At 39.1% G+C, this 16,347-nt stretch overlaps 1 protein-coding gene and 1 long non-coding RNA gene across 3 annotated transcripts in view; one reads left to right on the top strand and one right to left on the bottom strand.

The window, feature by feature from the left end:
* The window catches only part of LOC134670424 (uncharacterized), a 363,694-nt gene that overhangs the window by 131,002 nt on the left and 216,345 nt on the right, over positions 1–16,347 (bottom strand). The window lies entirely within an intron of this gene.
* The window catches only part of LOC134670405 (fibronectin type III domain-containing protein 5), a 177,580-nt gene that overhangs the window by 119,724 nt on the left and 41,509 nt on the right, over positions 1–16,347 (top strand). For both annotated transcript variants that reach the window (XM_063528248.1, XM_063528247.1), the window contains exons 5-6: positions 13,659–13,753; positions 15,054–15,191. In XM_063528248.1, the coding sequence (XP_063384318.1) occupies positions 13,659–13,753; positions 15,054–15,191 (233 nt within the window). The remainder of the gene's footprint in view (positions 1–13,658; positions 13,754–15,053; positions 15,192–16,347) is intronic.

Here is a 16,347-nt window from a genome sequence, read left to right as displayed (position 1 = left end):
ATTTAAGAAACAGACACGGTCATAATCGTACTTATTTATTATTATAAAACAATTTAATCATTCCACTGACTTGTACGCGCACTCATTTCGAACCTAGAAATGAGTGTGCGCGAACGTTTACTAGGAAACAGTTCAAACCTTCAGAATGCGCACCTGAAAAACCGAAACGTAGGTATAGTTCCTCTGACCGGATATTCGGCGGCCGGATACCGGATATTCGGCTGATGGTCAGGCCGAATATCCGGTATCCGGTATCCGGCCAAACAAAGGCATCAGTTAATTCAAACAAACAAAAAAGGTCTGATTTTTTTCTCAAAATAAAACTGATTTTTGGCTCTCCTGGAAAGATATCCTGGCGTTTTGTCAGTTAAGCCCTTTGAGGCTACGGTAGTGGATATAACTCATTTTCGCCAAAATGTCCTTTACGCCAATTGAACCCAAAGGTAATTATTATCCAAGAAGCTTGAACTATCAAAAGTGTTGGTAATTATTATTTAAGGTAAATGTATTCAAAACATCAGAATAAACAGGCATTAAATAACCTCAATACGTGTACATAATTAATAATATCTATTATAAAAAAATGCTAAGAACAAAAAATACATTAAAAAAATAATGTGCATAATTTACATTAAGTATGGAAAGACTGGTTTGTGCTATTTATAATGAAAAAAAAAAAGATTATATTAAAATTTATTAGTCCATATAATTAAGATATATTGAAGTTAGACTTGATTAGATATTAGATATAGAAATCAAAATATTGATAACATTAATATAAATTAAGTTCAAGAAGTAATATTTTTAGCAAAGAATGAAAGTTACCTCAAGTCACGGTATTAATAAGCAAATTTTACTCAAGTGGTACCTTTTCCCTATCATTGTCACAAGTATATGATGCGTAACCGTAATGTGTATAGATATAAACAGACCTTAATTCTCGCAATAAGATGTACTTACTTACAGTTCTTTTGCTAAATGGTGACATTGTACAATATTTATAAGTTCTCTTTGTAGTAGTATAACTTTGCATAAGTTGCGTTAATTTGGCACGCAGGCGAAGTAAACATGCGTTGCGTACGCAACGTGTGGTTTTTAGAGAGAGGCCCTTACCCGCCGTCTCGCCAAGGTCGCGCCGCGCCCGCCGCGCCCGCTCCCCGTGCATGGCCCGCGTTGCCCGTTAAGAGCCACCCGCTAGCGTCGTATGAACGCGAACATTATTTTTGTATTATTTGTTTATGCAGTGGATGAAACTGACACAACTTCATATTTCTTATTTATCCCGCCTTTTATATTAATAAGATGTGAACTCTAGTAACCTTAATATTCTTTTGTTATGGTAATAGCTTGTTAGAACAAAATTATCAAAAATCTTATGAAGCTATGCCTCAATAAGACACAAAAACATGTAATGTACATATTGACACGATTAAATGCGACGTCAGCAATTTTTTTTAACTTTAATTATTTTTTGAGTAATTTTGAATAGTATGACATACTATCCGATTGCAATGGACGTAATTGACACAAACTATGTTTTCACATTAAAAAAACTATTCTAAATGCGACTCAGTTACATGTTTTCTCTCGAATATTCTTTTCTCCAAAATAATTAAAAATAAAAATAATTACCACAAATTATTAAATAACTTAAAAAGTAAATAATATCTGTGACACAAAACAAAATGTAAGATTAACATCTTAAAACAGCATTCGTAAGAGAAAAAAAAATTGACTTTAATATTACTTTAAGTTAGGGCTCAAAATATAGCCAGCGCTGCAGGACTATTAGAGAAACCACCATTCGTTGGGTTTAATCTAGCATTCTCCAAATGTTTTCCTTCACCGAGAAGCGATTAAATACTAACTGCTTTTGATTTTTGTATCGATCAACAGTTCACAGGGCCTACCATGATGAGTCATACCGTACCACAGTGTTGACGTCATATCACACTTGATGACAATCGCTCATAGAATACGCCAATCGAATCAATGTATGGAAATACCTATAGTCACGTATCTAACTTTAAAGTGTCTGTCATCCCGAATCCCGATACATGTTTTCTTTTCGTTTTGTGTTTGCCATTGTCATTTTAGGACGTTATACACATATTTGTGTTGGTACGTTATACTAAACATAGGTACGATATAATGAAGATAATATAACCACACCCACATCCCCTTTGTACGTACCATTACAAAGTTCATAATTAGATTTCCGTAGCTCATTACATTACCTTTGTCAATGTCAGAAACGAAACGTTTTTAAGAAAGAATAAAGGCATAAGCGAATTAGGGAAGTTAATTACACTTAGACGGGAAACATAAAACATAACTTAGTGAATATTTAAAATAACATTAGAATGAAGACGAATGGCCTGAGATAAGATCCTCTTATATTTCACCATTATGTATATCGTTTTACTCAGGATGAAACACGTAAGGTCTTGTGGGCTAAAATAGACATAGTTTATTTTATTCGGGTCAGGGAGGAGTGGAGGCGAGCCGTCAAACGTGTCACAAAGGGAGACTTCCAATGATGACCACGACCGCTCTGTCAAGAGTGTCCCGATCAAGCAGAGAGATTTTATTCGGGGCAAGAGTAACAGTATGGGGAATCCCTACTAGTGTTACTATTGCCCCAGTGCAGTACTTGTCTTACCCCATCTGACCTCACGTCTTTTGTTCGTCGTCGTCATTAGTAATTATATTAAGAAGAAAGTGGTCTACCGCTTCTATCAAATCAACATCAACATTTATTCAGCAAATAGGCCACAAGGACACTTTTACACGTCAACATTGAATTTACATACAAGCAAAAATAATAACATCAACAATTTTATAAAATAAAAGTAACAATTCAATCTAACGTATTACAATTACTAAGAGATGTATACCATATACATCTTATCTCTTGAAGTCGAATTATGTACATACAAAATACAGATACAAAACCTACAAAAAAAATCTATAATATTTAGAGGTGTAAAATTGAAAATGTCTCTAGATGTCAGAACTATAAGATTATATAGTTTATCAAGTTATCGTTAGATAAAAGAGATGTATAGGGTCTCCAAGTATCAATATCCTGTATAATTAATACATTCATTAAGAGAAAAGAAACATACGAGAGCAGAATGAGGCGTCTCACTGTAATTAATTAATAAAAATAAAGTTACTAAGTATAATAGCTCGTGTTAGCTTAAACAGACCAGTCTCCACAAACAGCACCCGTATCTCTATTCAAAGGTCCCTATTTTTCTCTTTGGACGTTGGCATTACTGAAAATATTTTGCTATAATGTAAACCAGAGATGATATAGGTAGCGTTTATATCTAGAAACGGGGGTCAACTTTCCCCTTAATTCTAGCGTATCCAATCCGAAATAACTCTTAATTTCCTAATAACATATTTAATTTACAAACTACTAAAGAAGTGGAAAATTCGTTAAATATCGAGTTTAAGGTACCGTTCTGAATCAGACTAGGTATATCAGCAACACTGCTGCGGTATTGCAGTACGACATTGCTGTCACAAATGTCAAAAATCCGGGCAGCAGCATAGATTAAAAAAAAATCTCTACAGTTCTACAAATTTTCAGTCTTCTCTATAAATTACTTGAGTGTCTGTCTAAAATTATTACAGAAGACACAAGTATTCTAACAAGGTTTTGAAGTTTCTACATAATGATGCTCTTGACATTCTAGAAAACCGAGTCAACTTTAAAATAAAATAATCCCAAAGACATCATTAGAAAATAATCTCTTTTGTGCATTATAAATATTATGATTAATGACTATTAGTCTTGCAAAATAACTAATGGCTTACACACAAGAAGGCTTCATTAATTATCTTGTATAGAAAACATTATGAAAGGCACATGTATTAACAAAATATTTACATTCTGTCCAAACAGTCGTGTAAACATACGGCAGCAAATAGCAAAGTACTCCTTTGTAGCTGAAAACAAAATAGTAAATATATTAATAATTATTATTATTTAACCCTAGAAATGTCAAGTTACGAGCAATAACCCCCGTGAAGAGTGTGGTAGTTTGTTAATTCATTTACATAACTGTAATACAGGGTGGATTAAGGAAGCCAATTCCAACATATTATATTTTGACATAAAATTGAGAGCTAAATGGTGTCAGTTAACATTCGCGCGTGCATTTCGCTCGTACCTGTCCCGTACACGTATTAAGGCATATTCAGTTAAAAGTGTAGCATTTACTTTTTTTCGAAAATCCATCAAATTTTGGTTTCTTCAGAATCACGAGGATTATCGATTTAAAAAGAAAAAAAAGCGTTCATTTAAAAAAGTTATCTATAACGACACACCTTTCCCTGTACAATTGGGGACAAAGCCCGTCATGTCAACGTTGCTAATTTTAAATGGCGTACCGAATCAGGTCAATGAACCTACACAATACACGAGGGGTCAAGTGTCGCATCGTTGGTGTTACCAATTTAAATATATAATGTAGGTAATTTCTATTCGTATTATAAATGTTTACGGGGGTTTTCAGAAAAAATGATCATTTACTTTTTCGAAAATCTGTTGATTTAAAAAGAAAAATAAATATCAGTTTTGTGACGCATTTTCACATACAATTTGTATGGGCCGCCACAAAACTGACTGAATTTGTATGAAAAACTGATACCATTAGGCATACACCATACACGTGTGTTTTGCAATATTTAAATTATAGATCTGCTGTCTAATATATTTTACTATATTGAGTAATTAATAAGTTTGTACATTTCCTCAGCAAAATTTCGTCTCATATTTTATCTCCAAATGACTCATATTTCCGCGATTTCAACAATATTTTTTCAACTCCATTACTCGGAGCTAAGTAAAAAAAGTAAACATATCCACATGCATGCATGACAAGTCACGTATTCATTTTACAACTCTATCTCAAGGTAATACGGTATACAATCGTTTGCACTCGCTGTTGTCAGACAACGGTGCTCAAACGTTAACGAGTGGCTTGCATGATGTCCCCACTTGGGGCGTTAGCACGGAACAGAGCCCGAGTGGCACCGTTGACTCGAATTAGGCTAGGGTGGGACATGACATGGCAGTTTTAATACTAGATAGTGGAAAGGTTAGACACCCTTACTACCTTCTTGGTTTACTGAACACAGGTAGGTAGTATTTTAAATTCAGAATTCGCTACGCCTCTTTCAAATAGAATTATGTAGATGTTAGAATCAAATCATTCAGTTGAATTAGGTTAGGTGCGTGTGGTTAGCAGTTTTAATACCTACTAGATTACTGTAAATATCGGATACAACCATCTGAGTTTATCAGCCTCAAATTAAGCGCAATGTCCACATCAGCGGAAATAATTGGTGTAGTTTTAAAATTGGTATAGTTATACCTTGTGGTGTCTAGACATCATCATCATCATCATCATATCAGCCCTTTATCGCCCACTGCTGAGCATAGGCCTCTCTTCTAGTACGCCACTTGTCCCGGTTCTGAGCTAATCTCATCCAGACAAACATACTAAAAGTCCTCGAGGGTAGTGGTGGTGCTTAAGTATTTTTAATATTTTTACTGCGCAGTAATAATACGATTTTCTTCAAAACAATTTCACAACTGAAGCTCCTGCCTTCCAAATCCAAATGTCGTAGCAGCCGTGTTATTTAATCTGCAATTTAACGAAGTTTAATGAACCAAGTGAAATCGAATTTCGAGAAGAAAGTAATCTCAAAACTCTTCGGGTCCTTGAGAGTGGAATTAATCAAAATCTTGATGTTGGGACTCCGGTATACAGGGTGTGTCTGACCATGGGGCTTTAAATTCAGGGCTCGATTCTACTCGCTAAGCTGAGCTACTTTTATTATGGCACCAACCCCGAAATTCCGAAAAAAATTTTTACTTTTTCATTTTGGCTGATCAAATGTCGACGTTTTCTATGGAAAAGCCAAAAATTTTTCCCCGACTTTAGGGTTGGTCCCATAGTAAAAGTAGCTCAGTTTAGCGCCCTGGATTTAAAGCCCCATGGTCAGACACACCATGTATAAAATCAATTTACGTTTGAAATTCTATTGATAGCACAATTTGGTTCAGCAGTAATCTTCGCACGTATGGCACAGAATACGATATGAGGATTAATATCTTCGTATGTATTATTATTAGATACAGAGAGTGTAGATTTAGTTAAGTGATCTTTGATGACTAAAACATTATTATTGGGGTGACTGCTATTAGTTATTGGCCACTACATAGTAATTAGCCACTCCTAACAAATCAGAAAGAATACAGAATAGAGACCTTTAGTGGTAAAAGCAAATTTTACAGGTCACTTTTTATACATATTTACAAAAAATATATGCTAGTAGGTACATACATATTTTCTTTAATTAAATTAATTATATCATAACATTTTTTAAACAAAAACATTATTCTTGTTACGTTATTATTGTTAACATTAATACAATTAATTATGGTGCAGTAGTCAATGACCTCATCGAATATTTATAAATTCGTCAATGCTGTAGAATGCTTTTTCTATTAGCAGCAGTTTAAGTTTAGTTTTAAATACTTGGTCACTATTTAAGTTAAGTATATCTTATTAATTATAGCCTTATTATTAAGAGTGGCAAATTATCTACTATGTTATAGCAGTCACCCTACCTTTGTGACGGTATGAACTTATAAATACTTTATTGAACAATTTTGAAAAAAAGTTACGTGAATAACTAACTTTTTCTTCTTTAAAACAGAGTAATAAGTAAATACAAGTAAAGCTAATTAAGTTTTAATTAAATGTAACAGAAACAATGGCTACAAAATATTAATTAATCTTACACAGAAAAATTCGACGTTGAAAGTTAGGTACCTAACTAACTGATAGAAACTTATTGGATTTTATCTCAGAAAAGAAAAGTTTAGGAAATAAAGTTTATCTAGGAGTTAAAATAATTATGGAAGGGAAAAATACGTGTTAATAAAATTGCCACTCAAAAATGCAGAATATGAATGCGTAAAATTGCTAATTATGTTTGCCTTTAAAAAAAATACCTAAATTAATTGTTGACAATTTTATTATATGGCTCAAGTTTCCAATTTTAATTTAATGTTTATTTAATACAAAAAGTCTCCAATCAAAACCACAAGAAATTAGCTTGCTGCCGGCTCGACTGTGGCTGGTGTGTAACTTTTTGCTGTGGCAACACTCGTATGTTTACGTAACAAATACCTATGGGCCCGATTCGGATTTTGAAATAGACATCTATTAGATATCTTTTAGACGGGTCTCTATTATTTGCCAAATAGTTTTAAGTCATAATGTATTGTTTGTCCGAATTTTCGTTAGTCATAATTGGTTTTTCTCAGAAACGCGTAACTTTTCAGGATTGCCATAAAACAAACCTAACCTAACCTATCTATAGAATAACCCAGGTGGAACTTTTTGAAGGCTGACTGGAAAGCGTATTCAGACTGCCTAGATGATTCTATCAGATGGATACCACCTCTCCCAGAAAACTACGAGCGATTCCAGAAGCTAATAATAACAACGGCCAAAAAACATATACCTCGCGGCTATCGCAAACAGTACATCCCATGCTGGAATGACAACGCCGAAAGACTGTGGAATGAGTTTAATGAGACTGGTGACCGAAATACTGCCCATGAACTGATCAGATCCCTGAACGAAGCACGCCAAACGAAATGGGAGAGCACCGTCAGCAACATGAATTTCACGCATTCAAGCCGCAAGGCCTGGCACGTCCTCAAGCGCCTCACTTCTGGGACCAACAGTCCAGCTAACCACACCAAAATCAACCCAAGTGCCATCGCCAACAGGATGGTGAAGCTATCAAAGATGCCTAGCGAAAAAGTGCATACCCGCCTTATCCTGAAGCAATTGAAGGAAATGAAGTCTCAAGCTACTCCTGATTGTAATTACAGTGGCCCTATCACTAAATCTGAAGTGGCAGCGGCGATCAAAAATATTAAAACAAATAAGGCTTGTGGGCAGGACAACATTTTCCCGGAGTTTATAAAATATTGTGGCCCCCGCACGCAGCAATGGCTGGCATCATTCTTCATGAAGATGATTGAGTCAGGAAAAATCCCTGCCCCGCTTAAATATGCCAAAATAACCACAATACTGAAACCGGCAAAACCAGCGGATAATCCTGAAAGTTACCGACCCATTGCACTCCTGAGTGTGACATACAAACTCTTCGAGAGAGTCCTCTTCAACCGAATCGCGCCAGCAATTGAAGCGCAAATCCCTCAGGAACAGGCGGGATTCCGCCCTGGCCGCAGCTGTAACGATCAAGTCCTGGCGTTAACCACGCACATAGAAAAGGGCTTTGACGAAAATCTCAAGTCCTCCGCGGCCTTCGTAGACCTCACCGCCGCATATGATACTGTCTGGCGCCAAGGACTGCTGTTTAAACTACTGAAGGTCGTCCCCTGTATCAGGATATACAAAATAATAGAAGACGCCCTCACCAACAGACCCTTTCAAGTATTCTTGGGTGACAAAGCCAGCCGAGCTAGAATTCTCAACAACGGATTACCTCAAGGATCGGTGTTAGCCCCCATATTATTCAATCTTTATATACATGACATCCCAGACACCCGGTCGAGAAAATTTGCCTACGCAGACGACCTTGCCCTCGTCTCACAAGATCGATGTATAGAGGAGACAGAACGCACCTTGCAACAGGATCTTTCCACTATGAAGGAGTACTTTGCCCGATGGCGCCTACGCCCAAATGGATCCAAAACCGAAGTGTGCTGCTTCCACCTCAGCAACCGCCTAGCCAGCAGAGAACTCAACATCCGATTTGGTGACACAGTCTTGACCCACAACCCTCACCCAAAATATCTTGGAGTCACACTGGACCGAAGTCTGACATATAAAGCCCACATGCAGAATGTCGCAGCCAAACTGAGGACCCGAAACAGCATACTTCGGAACTTAACGGGCACCACATGGGGAGCGTCAGCGGACTGCTTAAGAACGACCGCTTTGGCTCTAGTCTACTCTACAGCAGAATACTGTGCCCCTACGTGGATAAACAGTGCCCACACCCAAAACGTGGACAGCCAACTTAACCACACTATGAGACTAATTACCGGGTGCATGAAACCAACTCCTGGACACTGGTTACCGGCTCTCAGCAGCATTGCCCCACCACACCTCCGACGTCGACAACACCTCCAAAAAGAAGTCGACAAAATTCGTGCAAGGCCCGATCTGCCCATTAATACAGACTTAAGAACTTTCAGATCGCCAAGACTTAAGTCCCGAAATCCACCAGCCTTACTCGTGCACGAGCCCTCGACTGATTGGAACGTCCAAACCGCCTGGATAGAGGAGTGGGCAGCAAAAGACGAAACCACAGATCTATTTCACCTCGATCCCCGTAAATTCCCGCGTGGTTTCAAAGAGGCCCGTCGTATCTGGTGTTCCTTAAACCGTATAAGAACCGGAATAGGTCACTGCGCTTACCTGCGTAAAAAATGGGGCTGGACTGACGCTGAGAAATGCGACTGTGGAGACCCTAAACAAACCGTGCACCACATGGTTTTCGAATGCCCCATAACCAAGTATGACGGGTCACCCATGGATTTCAAAGACCTCGCGAGCGACGCTATCGACTACTTACGGAATGCTAAATTTAAGCTATGATATGCATGTTAATGTTTAAAAACACAGTGTATAATGCCATACGATAAATAAATAACCTTAGGAAAATCCTGAAAAGTTAACGGTTTCAGTTTTATGACTAACGATTATATGACAAACAATACATCGCACCTTTAGAATTATACTGACCTTATCCAAATGTCATTATGACTTAAAACTTTATGGGAAACAAAGGGACCCCCTTTTAGACATCACCAAGATACGATAACGATATGTTTAAGATCTAACCTGTCAAATTTGTCATTTGCGCGATTCTGGAGATACTCTTGAACGATTTCCACAGGATATGACTTAGAGATCTAATTCACATCTAATAGATATCTTACTCTATCTAACGTAAAAGTGACATTGGTTGCCCGAATTGCGCTGCAAAAGAGAACTAGTCGATATCTAAACTATAACGTATCTAGAATGGATCTAGTATGTGTCGTCTGTTGTGAATATCTTGAAGTTCGAATACGGCAGTATGTTTATACTGCACTACACACTAGCGAAAGTCCCGTTTCACTTTTCACTTCGCCGTTCTATTTGGGCGGCAAGTTGGCATCAATCCAGCCGGTTCATTTGCCCGCTCCGTCTGATCTTACGGATGCATGCAAGTACATTCGAAAGCAGTGAGTATTCTCCTTGTTTATAAATAACTGGGGCCGTAGCCAAGATGTCAATCTATGTTGACAAACGCCAGAACGTAAAAAAATAATTCTGTTTCATTTTGTTGATGAAATTATAAATATCGCTATATACATAAGAGACCTTCCTCAATTTCTGGATTTGGTCGTATCAAAATAAGACCGAACCGTAACAAGTTATTGAATCTGAATCGGGCCCCACCTCTCTCTCTCTCCCCATCTCTCTCTCTCTTTCTCTCTCTCTCTCTCTCTCTCTCTCTCTCTCTCTATATTTAGCCCTTCTCTACCCTTCGGGTTTGGCCTCCTTCATTTTACGCCCCTCGTCACGGTTCTGTGCCACCTGGAACCACTTCTTCCCTGCAGTCCTTTTGATGTCATCATCCACCGCTCCACCAGGAGGTGTAAATCAACGCAATGGCAGGCGTGTCTCACTTCGCGATTTCGTCGCTTTGCTACAGGTAGCTAAAAGTACATCCGTTCGGCCCCAATTTTGGGGTTTGCCATAAGCCGCGCGTGGCGCTGTCGCCACCTAGCGGCCATATCTGTGCTGATCGTAACAGACGCGTTTTGTTAGAGAGTGAGTCTTCTGTACTTAGTACTATTATTTATTCTGTGGCAATGGGTCGCAAGAACAAAGTTGATCCACCTAGAGGTCTAAGATCCGGGATATATGGTGACCTTCACCAATACGTCTGACGGATGAAAATATGTTCCAGAACATAAATAAGTATGGTTGCCTAAAGAAATATGGTCAAAGTTATTTATTTATACATGATGATTTATTAAATTCTATTCTCTTTCATTAAAAAACAAAAAAAATATGTTAAGCTACTGATAAATTTGCGCTTTTTGATAGAGACGATACGAGTACAATAATTCAGTCCATTAAGTATCAGCCAGACTTTGTAAAGACAAGACAATAGAAAGAGCAGTTGTCTTTAAAAGCACACTCAACTTAAATGACGATGCAACTGAAATGTGAGTGAAAAACAGAAAGAAGTCCCATTTTAGGTTTTGCGATATGTCGTTGATTTTTTTCCCGTATTTTTTTTTTACGAAACAGTACTTAGTCGATCTCTTATTTATTTTATGTTTATTGTTTTTTGGTACTTATTCCACGACGTTTTAAACGGAGTATTTAAACTATACATTAAATACTCCGCCTACCTCTTCCCGCTAATATTTTAGCACATTTAAAGAGCGAAGACGAAGCTTGCGTTGCGGATATAAAAGTTTGGTCTCTGAATAAAACATTATTTTTTTAGTTTTGGTTTAAAGAATATTATACACATTGATAAAATTCCATCGAAAATATTTCATTAACGGTGCCTGACCTATTACGAATTGAATGACACTAAATTGAAAAGCTGTACAGAACTTTGTAAGAAGTTTTGCACAGGAAAAATGTGTAATAAAATTTATCAAAGGGTAAATTCGCATAACGTAATACTCCTAATTGAACTTGGCATGGTGTATATTATGCATAATTTTTAAACCGCATAACATTATTCCGCATAACTGAGTACGAATAATGTTAATGCACATTGCACAACACGTGAATTATCATAACGATGACTTGGCATAAAATAAAACTTTTTTAATGTTTAATATCGACACTATCATATTCATCATAAATCTTTAATCTTATTTTATTAATTACTTACTACAAAAATTATCATTCAAAATATACAATTCAACAATCTTACAAAACTAATTACAAATGTACCTAAACTAACAACACATAAACTATTTGCATTATGCAAATAGTTTGTGTGTTTATGCAAATAGTTTGTGTGTGTGCAAGGAGGGGCGCGGGGCGAATTACCTATCATAGTAGTAATAAATGTAATAAGCATAAAGTTACCTTGCATAATTATTAAATGGTACAATAAATGTGTTATGCTTTTTTATTATTATGCCTGTTCAATCTTATGCACAATTATGTTATGCCAAATCTGTTATGCGAATTCAAATTATGACAATTAATGTTAGGCATAAGCAACACCATCCTAAGGGGCATCCTCTACCTGTCCATTAGTTTAGTTGGTTCTCTAAAGGGGCCCACTGATTAACAGTCCGCCGGACAGTATCGGCCTGTCAGTTAGAACAAAATTTTGACAGTTCCGAACAACTGACAGACCGATACCGTCGGGCGGACTGTTAATCAGTGGGCCCCTTTGTTTAGTAAGATTAATCATCTCTGAATACCGACATGCAGCCGGTACAAACACTTGTATTATACCGCTCCGACCGACTTCTAAAATTGGCAACGGCTTGTTTTGTTTGAACTTTGTAGTTCTCTCTTTTGTCTTCACTCTCGGCGTAAAAAACTTCAGGTGTTGTTCAGTTTTCACTATTACTAAGCAATTGAAAAACATAATCGTTATGTATATTGACGCAACTTATTTGTAGTTTCTATGGTCAAATTACATTGCACAATTTAACACTTTAAAATTCAGTAGTTAGCGTGTCATGTAATCGGACGTTGGTATTTTATTCGGTGCCTGATTCTGAAGTGTACCTCTATATGTTTTGCATTTTAATAGTGTGCTTAAAAAACTTACAGGCTAATTCGAACGTATTTACAGTGACATGTGGATGATATTTGAATCATGTTATTTGGTTATCGTGTGTTACGCTCAACGGACAAATGCGAGCTAAAAATCTACGATAACTGGATGATATCAGTTAGATGTCGTACTGATATCAGTGAGATGTCATACTGATTTCAGTTAGATGTCATACTGATATCAGTGAGATGTCATACTGATATCAGTGTGCGTTCAAATTGGCCTGATTGTCGTTAATTTCTTCAAAGCGGTGTCATACATTCATGCAATATGTTTACTCATTTATTTTTAGAATCGGTGTCGGTTTGAGTGACATGATGTCTTAATAAAATCTTTTTGTAATTGATTTGGGCGCAGGCCAAGAAATCTCTCGCTAATCTTGGACGCCATCTATCGGAAATTAACTGATGCGCCAAAATGGAAATGCTATATTGTGGTACTGGAAACTGGAAGTATTTAATCTGGCATAATCTGGATTATGATATTTATATTTATAAACATAAACACTTTCACTTATAAATTACCTATAAGACCTATTTAACCGACTCATGTCTTTATACTTAGTTGGATAGTTGCGCATCAGTCATTTAATAAGAATTCTTACGTTTAATGTTGTAGCTTTAATAATAATTAGGTATATAATATATTCTGTTAAAATAATAGCCGCGGTATGTCGGTACTCTGTATTTCGCTAAGATCCCCACGTCACAGGCTGAGCCTAGTGTGGGGATTTTAATATCTGAAATAAATATATTAATTTTTTTTGTCGACAGAGCCGCCGCGGACATCACCGCAGCAGGACGGGGGGTTGGCTGGCACGGCGAGGTCTTCGGTGGCCCCGCCCGACCCCTCACCAACCTTCCCTACGGTACGTCTAATGTCATGTCCTCAGAGCCGCCGCGGACATCACTGCAGCAGGACGGGGGGTTGGCTGGCACGGCGAGGTCTTCGGTGGCCTCGCCCGACCCCTCACCAACCTTCCCTACGGTACGTCTAATGTCATGTCCTCAGAGCCACCGCGGACATTACTGCAGCAGGACGGGGGGTTGGCTGGCACGGCGAGGTCTTCGGTGGCCCCACCCGATCCCTTACCAACCTTCCTTACGGTACGTCTAATGTCATGTCCTCAAAGCCGCTGCGGATATCACGGCATCAGGACGGGGGGTTGGCTGGCACGGCGAGGTCTTCGGTGGCCTCGCCCGACCCCTCACCAACCTTCCCTACGTTACGTCAAATGTCATGTCCTCAGAGCCGCCGCGGACATCACCGCAGCAGGACGGGGGGTTGGCTGGCACGGCGAGGTCTTCGGTGGCCTCGCCCGAACCCTCACCAACCTTCGCTACGGTACATCTAATGTCATGTCCTCAGAGCCGCCGCGGACATCACCGCAGCAGGACGGGGGGTTGGCTGGCACGGCGAGGTCTTCGGTGGCCCCACCCGATCCCTTACCAACCTTCCCTACGGTACGTCTAATGTCATGTCCTCAGAGCCGCCGCGGACATCACCGCAGCAGGACGGGGGGTTGGCTGGCACGTCGAGGTCTTCGGTGGCCTCGCCCGACCCCTCACCAACCTTCCCTACGGTACGTCTAATGTCATGTCCTCAGAGCCGCCGCGGACATCACCACAGCAGGACGGGGGGTTGGCTGGCACGGCGAGGTCTTCGGTGGCCTCGCCCGACCCCTCACCAACCTTCCCTACGGTACGTCTAATGTCATGTCCTCAGAGCCGCCGCGGACATCACCGCAGCAGGACGGGGGGTTGGCTGGCACGACGAGGTCTTCGGTGGCCCCGCATGACTCCTCACCAACCTTCCCTACGGTATGTCTAACTGTACTGTACGGTAACTTTATTGACTGACTAAAATATACGTTTGAACCTAACATCATTCTCTTGCCCTTGTCCCATTCACTTGGGGTCGGCGCAGCATGTCTTTTTTCTTCCATAAGTACCTCTTCTCGCCCGTCACCTCATCATTCACTTGCGTTCGTTTCATATCGTCTCTCACACAGTCCATCCACCTTTTCCTCTCCCGTTACTTTCCTCCACATTCATTCGAACCTAATATTTTAAACTTATATGTAGTAACAAAGCAATGAAGTTTCATAAGTATGAGTGGAACCATGCGATATTACAATCACTAAAATATATGTTTCATTACCTAAACAGATACGAGGGGTAGAGATCGGCATAGTAGTGCTGGTCCTTCTGGTGTGGATCGGCGCCATTGCACTGTTCTTCAACCGCTGGGGCAAGATACGCATGCTTCTGCCGTATCAGCCCGACTATAAGCAGGAGCAGTTGAAGGTACATACATCACTAGTTTATGCTTAAGCTTCGGCCACGAAACGTACGCTTGACGCTAACGCCAGCCGCCATTGGTTAAAACAAAATGGCGGTAGGCGGCGGCGTCAGAGTTGAGTGCGCACGCTCGGTGCGTTCGTTCGTGTGATCCTTTAGCACGAAACCCACGCTTGACGCTGACGCCAGCCGCCATACATTGGTTAAAACAAATATGGCGGTCGGCGGCGGCGTCAGAGTTGAGTGTGCACGCTCGGAGCGTTCGTGTGGGCCTTAGGTTAGAGTGATGGTACAGTCAGGCCGCGGACAAGATGTCAAGGCCATTCATTGCGCTCGACTAAATGTATCAATAAACGGCTGTGATTTGCCGTCTCCGCGCCGTGCGCCGTTTACATCCAATCCGCGGTCTTGCGGTCTTTAGTTGTTGAGCCCTCTAAGTAACTTAACTCTTCTATGAAATTTTCAATGGGAAGAAACCCCTAAATAGCTTAACAATTAAAAGTATCTGTCTGGATTTTGGAATCATTTTAAAACATATGCTTGATTTAATATTTTTTAAAGGTTTATTTTTAACTTAGCCTTAATTTTAAATGCTTTGATAGTATGTAAAATTAGTCAAATAAGAAAATACCTAGTTCAACTTTTATTCGTGCCAATGATTTTTAATGTTTTGTGTGTTTAGTATTTCGTGATAATTTTATTATTAACCTAAGACTGTTTAACCTTTTTTTACCGCAAGAACTGACTTTAATTGATTGATAGGTAAATACTCTTCTTCAGTTTGATAATTAGATTAATTTTGTTTATTTCGCTACCTATATGCACAATTCACGTAACTAAAATATTAGTTGTGTTTTTTTACATAGTTGGTACAATCAGCAAGAGTAAAAATGTGGGTGAATCAACTTTTCCTTGTCACTAGTTGCCATGGTTACGGTCTGGGTCACTCTTAAAATACTAGTTTATTCGTATTTAAATGAACCAAACTTGATTTTTGGTAGTTATAAAGCCTTTCCCGCAAACCTCGCAAAGCGGCAGACCTCGTCGGAGATGGCGGGACGAGCTTGACACCTATGAGAGAGACTGGTGGGAGACTTCAGGTGATAGGGATACGTGGAGAAATAAGAGGGAGGCCTTTGCCCAGCAGTGGGACAATATAGGC

Source organism: Cydia fagiglandana, chromosome 13, assembly GCF_963556715.1.
Source record: "Cydia fagiglandana chromosome 13, ilCydFagi1.1, whole genome shotgun sequence".
Classification (NCBI taxonomy): Eukaryota; Metazoa; Arthropoda; class Insecta; order Lepidoptera; family Tortricidae; genus Cydia; species Cydia fagiglandana.
The sequence above is the reverse complement of the archived record's forward strand: the minus strand, read 5'-3'. Positions and strand labels throughout refer to the sequence as shown.